The 6,444-nt window shown below is 53.5% G+C and overlaps 4 protein-coding genes across 7 annotated transcripts; 1 reads left to right on the forward strand and 3 right to left on the reverse strand.

The window, feature by feature from the left end:
- Positions 1-3: 3 nt before the first annotated feature.
- Positions 4-1,180, reverse strand: KVP17_000968 (uncharacterized protein; the record flags this gene model as incomplete). 2 transcript variants are annotated; one of them, XM_068515935.1, is made up of 2 exons in its annotated part: positions 4-30; positions 80-1,180. In XM_068515935.1, the coding sequence occupies 2 exons, from the start codon at positions 1,178-1,180 to the stop codon at positions 4-6; spliced, it is 1,128 nt and encodes a 375-aa protein (XP_068378841.1). The 2 variants fall into 2 exon arrangements, with proteins under 2 accessions (XP_068378841.1, XP_068378840.1); XM_068515934.1 differs by lacking the exon at positions 4-30.
- A 513-nt stretch (positions 1,181-1,693) lies between these two features.
- KVP17_000967 (uncharacterized protein) lies at positions 1,694-3,193 on the reverse strand (the record flags this gene model as incomplete). Its single annotated transcript, XM_068515933.1, has 1 exon — positions 1,694-3,193. The coding sequence occupies one exon, from the start codon at positions 3,191-3,193 to the stop codon at positions 1,694-1,696; it is 1,500 nt and encodes a 499-aa protein (XP_068378839.1).
- Positions 3,194-3,245: 52 nt separating this feature from the next.
- On the reverse strand, positions 3,246-4,598 carry KVP17_000966 (uncharacterized protein; the record flags this gene model as incomplete). Of its 2 annotated transcripts, none has more annotated exons than XM_068515932.1 (1): positions 3,246-4,598. In XM_068515932.1, one exon carries the CDS (start codon positions 4,596-4,598, stop codon positions 3,246-3,248), a length of 1,353 nt encoding a protein of 450 aa, XP_068378838.1. The 2 variants fall into 2 exon arrangements, with proteins under 2 accessions (XP_068378838.1, XP_068378837.1); XM_068515931.1 differs by having other exon boundaries at positions 3,246-4,427.
- Positions 4,599-4,628: 30 nt separating this feature from the next.
- On the forward strand, positions 4,629-6,148 carry KVP17_000965 (uncharacterized protein; the record flags this gene model as incomplete). Of its 2 annotated transcripts, XM_068515930.1 has the most annotated exons (2): positions 4,629-5,769; positions 5,796-6,148. In XM_068515930.1, 2 exons carry the CDS (start codon positions 4,629-4,631, stop codon positions 6,146-6,148), a joined length of 1,494 nt encoding a protein of 497 aa, XP_068378836.1. The 2 variants fall into 2 exon arrangements, with proteins under 2 accessions (XP_068378836.1, XP_068378835.1); XM_068515929.1 differs by lacking the exon at positions 5,796-6,148 and having other exon boundaries at positions 4,629-5,795.
- Positions 6,149-6,444: the final 296 nt, after the last annotated feature.

A 6,444-nucleotide genomic window follows, 5' to 3' on the forward strand; every position in this document is an offset into this window, starting at 1 on the left:
ATTTCAAATCGAAATGAGAGCCGCAGAAGACTAGGAGGGCGGTAAGGAGAATTCCCGGAGTCTGAATCGCGTAACCAACCCGTTGAATCCAAAGAGTGTTCTTGTAGTACATCAGCGGTAGAGAGCATGCCATAGAACCAATCCCAGCGACCCCAAACAAGGTGCTGCCCCACGCGGTTCCCTGGAATCCGTCCAGGCCGAGCGTGTCACGAGCAACAAGAGGGGCGGCCATGATGAATCCGTAAAGCATGGCGTTGATGACAATCATGATAACGACTCCATAGAAAAGTCGGAGGAGGTTGTTGGGAGACCACATTCTCACGTTGACAGGCGGGGATACCGCTGACGTAAAATCCGCGGACAGCTGCGAGAGTGACGTCGGCTCAATGTAGGCAGCGGCATCCCGTGCCTTCGCCGCCTCAAGTTTGGCTGCCTGAGCCGCCTGATACTCAGGAGAATCTTCTGTTCTGAGGATGCCAATGTACGAGAACACTGCAGGGATAAAGACGAATCCAAATGTGAACCTCCACAGGAGCGTGTAGGGTACTCCACAGCTGTCTAAAATGGCAGTCCACAACGGCACGAGTGTCAGTGCGACGCTCATAAACATGACAGTAAATGTAGATCGCAACGTCCGAGCTTCCGCGTTAACGGCACCCTCCACGGCTAGGCTCATGGTGATAGGATTGCACCCACTGCCTCCAACGCCCGCAATAAAGCGGCCGACGTACATCAAACCTATGAGGACGTTGGGTGACGGAGTCCAAAATAGGTACATGGCATGCCCTAACAGTTGTAGAGTCAGAAAAACCAGGATTCCTACTTTGCGCCCTTTCCAATCAGCCAGAGCTCCACCGAGGAGTTGGCCAATAATCCCTCCAATGAAAACGATGCTAGACAGGCTATTGACATTTGGAGCCAAGGCATCCTTATACACCGGATCCAGGAGCAAAGCCTGTGAGCCCAGGCCTACTGAACTGGACGTGCAACCACAGGTCAGCCAAATCATACACGGAGTTATGAGCGTCGGAAAGTCGATGAGTTGCAAGATTGTGGCCTCCTGTGTGGCCTCCTGTGTGGCATCTGAACTGGCATCATCCGAACTGGCATCATCCGAACTGGCATCATCCGAACCGGAGACCTCGGTGGACGCGGTTGACAAGGAGGCGCTTGAGGACATAGTGCATATAATGTGTATAATGTTGGTTTGTTGGCCAGAACCCACACACAGAATTCTACGCGCCTCCACGTAGTGACTACAGCACTCGCCATTAGAGCCACTCACTTTATAGGGTGGTACATTTGAAGAAACTCCAATCTGTCATCTTTCTGATGTTAAACAAAGAGTTGTTTGAGAATTATGTGGCAGTATAATTGGCCCACAACCTATCAATGCCTCCAATGAGAACGATACCAGGATCCGGTGCATTACAACTTGGTTCCAAACGTCAATAGCTTGCCAGTAGTAAAGCCTCTGAGCCCAATCTTGCCAGTAGTAAAGCCTCTGAGCCCAATCTTGCTAGGAGTAAAGTAAAGCCTCTGAGCCCAATCTTGCCGTAAGTGCAACCACAATCAGCCAGATCATACACAGTGTGATGAGGGTCGGAAAGTAGTTGCAAGAGTGTGACATGCGGTGAAAGGAGTATCATATTTGTTCATTTTCTTGCAAAAAAATGAAATTATAAAAAGAATATCACACCTTTGAGGACTCGTTTTCGCTTGTACGAATTCGTATGACAACCGCCGGCGTGACGTACAAAAACCAGATCTGACAGAACAGGCAGCTTGTTAGGCAGGCTGCGAAAACGAGGACCAACCACGCCCCTTGACTGTCGTACATCTTGGGTGCCAATACGGACACCACAAAAGACGCTACGACTGAAACGCACAAGCAAACCGCAGTGAAGAGTCCTCGAATTTGCACCGGAAAAATAGTCGGAACATAGGAGAACGATACGATAGGAGCCCCGGAGAAACTAACCATGAACGCGGCAATGAAACCAACGAACTCGAGCCATGCCACGTCGAAATGGCCAGCGCAGAAGACCACGAGGGCCGTACAGAGTATGGTAGGAGTCTGCACCGCGTAGCCAATCTTTTGGATCCTAAGATTGCCCATACGCATAAGAAACGGTACACTGCATCCCATAGAGACAACTCCAGCGAATCCAAAAATGGCGCTGCCCCACGCAGTGCCCTGGAATCCTTCCAGGCCGAGCGTGTCGCGAGAGACGAGAGGAGAACACATGATGAATCCGTAAAGAACGGAGTTGATGAAGGTCATGATCATGACTCCGTAGAGGAGCCGGAAAAGGTTGCTGCTCGAGCACATCCTCACCTGTATCGGTGCCTCAGCCGATGTCACGCTGGAAGAAGTACCAGACTTCTGTTCGACGCGGGCAGCGGCGACAGCCTTTTGCGCCTCAAGCTTGGCAGCCCTAGCCGCTCGGAACTCGGTGGAATCTTCTATTCTGAGGATGCCAATGTACGCGAACGCGGCAGGAATAAACGAAAACCCAAAGGTGAACCTCCACAGGAGCGTGTAGGGTACTCCACAGCTGTCTAAAATGGCAGTCCACAACGGCACGAGTGTCAGTGCGACGTTCATAAACATGACAGTGAATGCAGATCGCAACGTCCGAGCCTCCGCGTTAACGGCACCCTCCACGGCTAGGCTCATCGTGACAGGATTGCACCCACTGCCTCCAATCCCCGCAACCATACGGCCGACGTACATCAAACCAATGAGGACATTGGGTGACGGAGTCCAAAATAGGTACATGGAATGCCCTAGCAGTTGTAGAGTCAGCATCACCAGGATCCCTACTTTGCGCCCTTTCCAATCAGCCAGAGCTCCGCCGATCAGTTGACCGAAAATGCCTCCGATGAGAACGATACTAGATACTGTGTTGACGTGTGGAGCTAAGGCATCCTTATACACCGGATCTAGGAGTAAGGCCTGTGAGCCGATTCCCATCGAACTGGTAGTGCAACTGCTGGTCAGCCAGAGCATACACGGTGTGATGAGCGTCGGAAAGTCAATGAGTCTCATGAGCGACACCGGCTCCTTGGCGTCATTGTCACCGGCAGCACTTATAGCGCTGGCAACGCCCTTCGCGCTGACAGCACTTGTAACGCTGTCGTGGGAGTCATCGATGCTGGAGAAGGATGACTCATCGCTTGCCACGGACATCACCAAATGTGGGTTTGTTAATGAACCCCCATAAGTCGAAATTTCTTTCACTTCATGTGCTGTGGAGTTTCAAATTTGAAGTTACTGTGAGAGGCTGCATCGTCGACCCGAGTTCCGCTATGGCTATGTCCAACCCCTCATGTTGCGATTCTTCCTCCTTCTGCAGCTGCTGATCCAGCAGCCACAGCCTCATGAAGTCCCCAGGGGACTCAGTGCACTTTACGTAATTCATGAACTCGTGATGGTGACTGAGAAGTGCCTGCCTGCGCTCGATAAGCGTCTCGGCCGAAAGAACGCTCACCATTTCTTCGCGCACTCTAGACTCTACCTGTTTCTCGGCGTTGCGTCGTGCGTGATCGATGCTAGCAAGGCTATCACGGGCCTCGTTCTCCGTTTGCCTGATGGCGCTGTCCACTGCAGCCAGCAGCGAAGCGATGTGTGCCTTGCGCGCCTCAATGACGGGATAGTTTTCCAGGGAGGCGGCTACTGCCTGTCGATAGGTCTCCTCCAAGGAGACCAACGTCTCGTCTCCGTCGTGTTTATGAGCACCGGAACACTCTTGGCAGCAAGCCACCTCGCACAGCACGCAGTACAAGCTGTTGTCTCGTTCAGGGTGCATACGGCACCGCCCCTTGGCAGTCACAGACTGGTGAACTGGAATTCGGCTGTGAATTGCTGCAATGCGGTTGCAGTGCACCAAACCATCGCATTCCTTGCAGAGAAGACTTTTGTCCGCCTCGCACCACAAGTCAGCACGGGATTCGTTGCAGTTCGCACAGAGGCTCACTGCGAAATGTTCAACGTCGAGCGGCTCATATATAGCCTCCACGTAGTACCGCGCCAAGATCTGGCTGGCGTCGAATACAAGGTAGTCGTTCCGAAAAACGCAGTCCGGAAGAATTTTCAACTCACCGTCGGAAGAGGTGATCAAGACCGGAAACTCAGGGGTGTTCTGCACGAAAAAGCTCTCGATCATGGGCGACTGGCTACCCAGTCGCAGCTCCGCCTCCTCGTAGGAGCTCACAGGCTGCATAGGTCCAACCCCCACAGAGCAGAGGACCAACTTTAGCTGCACAGGATGAGCTCCCATCCCCTCTCGAATCTGTCTCACGTCAGATTCGCCGTCCTCGGTCACGTGCACGTTGCCGAACGAGACTCGAAGGCCTGAGTCGGGGACAACCAGCCCACGCTTAGCGACAGCCTGCACCGTATCTTGGCCTTTTTTAAGTTCCATCCAGCAAGGAAGTCGGAGACTCTTATGCGTCCTTGTATCGAATCTATGTCGCAGATCTTTCGATTCGATTGAGGTGAGTTTCTGCAGACGAACCCTGGATGACCTGGTACACAGCATGAGGTAGTGCTCCACCCACTCCCAGACGGTAGATCCGTAGGGAATCGAATGCATCTAGATTCACCAAATATCTGTCACGTACGAATGAATCGCTCCTCTGTTTTCCTGCCCTACACTATCGGCCAGCAGGTGCCGGAGGCTCACTTCGTATTCCAAGACCTTGGACGCGTCACCCTTGCGGACACGTTCCAGAAGGGTGGCCTTCTACTTGGCGTACCTGGCGCTTTCTTGCCCACGTCCTCTGACGAGATCATCTCAGCGATTCGAGATCGATACTCGGAACTGACGTCATTGGGAGTCCCAACTGTTTGCTGCGTCGCCCCTAACGACCCCTACGTCCTCAAAGCCTGGGCAAAGATGCTTCAGATCGAGCCCATCATCACTTTGCTCAGCGATCCTCCCAACTTCTTGGCGCATGAAATGGGCATGATCGACGACCTCGACGCCATAGGATTGGGTCAACGTCCATCGTTGTTTGCTGTGGTGTTGGGTGAGAACGCCACCATTCAGTGCATTCTTATTGGGCCTCGACTAACATTCGGAGCGCTGCTATTTGAAGCTGGAAAGGTCTTCGGCGGCAGCTGCGGCATCGAGAACAGAATGGACACATGCGTGGACGCCTTTGCTGATCGCATTCCAACGCTCACAAACCACCTAACGCAGGTTTTCGGCGGAGGCGATGACGAGACTGGCAGCCTGGATGATGGACGTCGTTGGGACTACTCTCAGCAAGGACACGACTGGGCTATTGCCCCCAAGACACCCACCAGGCAGAGCCCGGTGAACATCAACACCAGCACCAATGATCAGGCGTCGCCTCGTACGGACCTTGTGTTCCACTACGACCACCATCTAACGCCTGAAGAGACACTGGGGCTACGGATGACCGCAGACGACATGACGGCTGTGGCGCCCCAGACGCTGCTGCCGGGGGCGTACAAGTCCATTGTTGACCGGGAGAGGGGCATATTTCAGGTGCATGGAACGGAGGCCGAGAATGACCGTTACAACCCTCCGTTTATGCCTGTGGCTCCCTTCGGTTGTCTGATCGAAACCCGTGACCGGCGATGGTCGCTCTATAACATCGATCTGCACATTCCCGCTGAGCACCTGCTGGACGGCTGCCGGCCCGCGCTAGAGGTACAGCTGGTGCATCAGCGCGTGCCGTCGGCAGCTTCGGTCTCCGCCTCTTTCTCGGAGGATGACTTGCCTCAAGACCTCGACGGTAAGCGTCTAAGGGTGGCGACATAGACTTGGAGGCGTTCGAAGCCAAGATTGTCGTCTCGTTGCTGTTTGAGGCGAGTGATGACGCTCCTGAAAGTCCACTGGATCGCATCCTGGAGCATGAGACATGCGAGTTCAAGCCTGAACACCCTCCTAACCTGCAAGAACTCATAGAGAGAGTGGGCGACGACTTTGTTGTGTACGACGGAAGCGACACGCGACCACCTTGCATGGAAAACTATACCTGGTACGTAACTCGCAGGCCTTTGCAGGTGAGGACCGCGTTGTTGAAGATGTTGCAAGGCAGGCTCGGAGTCGAGAACTACAGAGAGCAGCAGGCCTCTCAGCCCGTTAGAAGCGCCACCACGTCCATACATTGAAATGAGTGATGAGGTGCCTGCGGTGTTGCGGAACTTGAAAGAGGCTTGTGAGCCTATCGTTGAAAACAACCTATCGTTGAAAACAACGATATTCATGAGCAAGCGTGACCTGTCTACATGCTGCGCGCTGTTGTTAAGCACCGAGGTCACGACTAGCTTTGGTGAGCAAGTCGTGGTCGTTGGCAACATCGCGGAGTTGGGAGAGTGGAATCCTCCGTCGGGTCTGAAACTGACCACTTCGTCGGATGTCTACCCCCTTTGGCATTCCAGTAGACCAGTCTATGTGGAGCCAAGAA

This window comes from the organism of the source record quoted next, assembly GCF_019968985.1.
Source record: "MAG: Porospora cf. gigantea B chromosome Unknown PgB_NODE_1322_length_6444_cov_134.402, whole genome shotgun sequence".
NCBI lineage: Eukaryota > Apicomplexa > Conoidasida > Eugregarinorida > Porosporidae > Porospora > Porospora cf. gigantea B.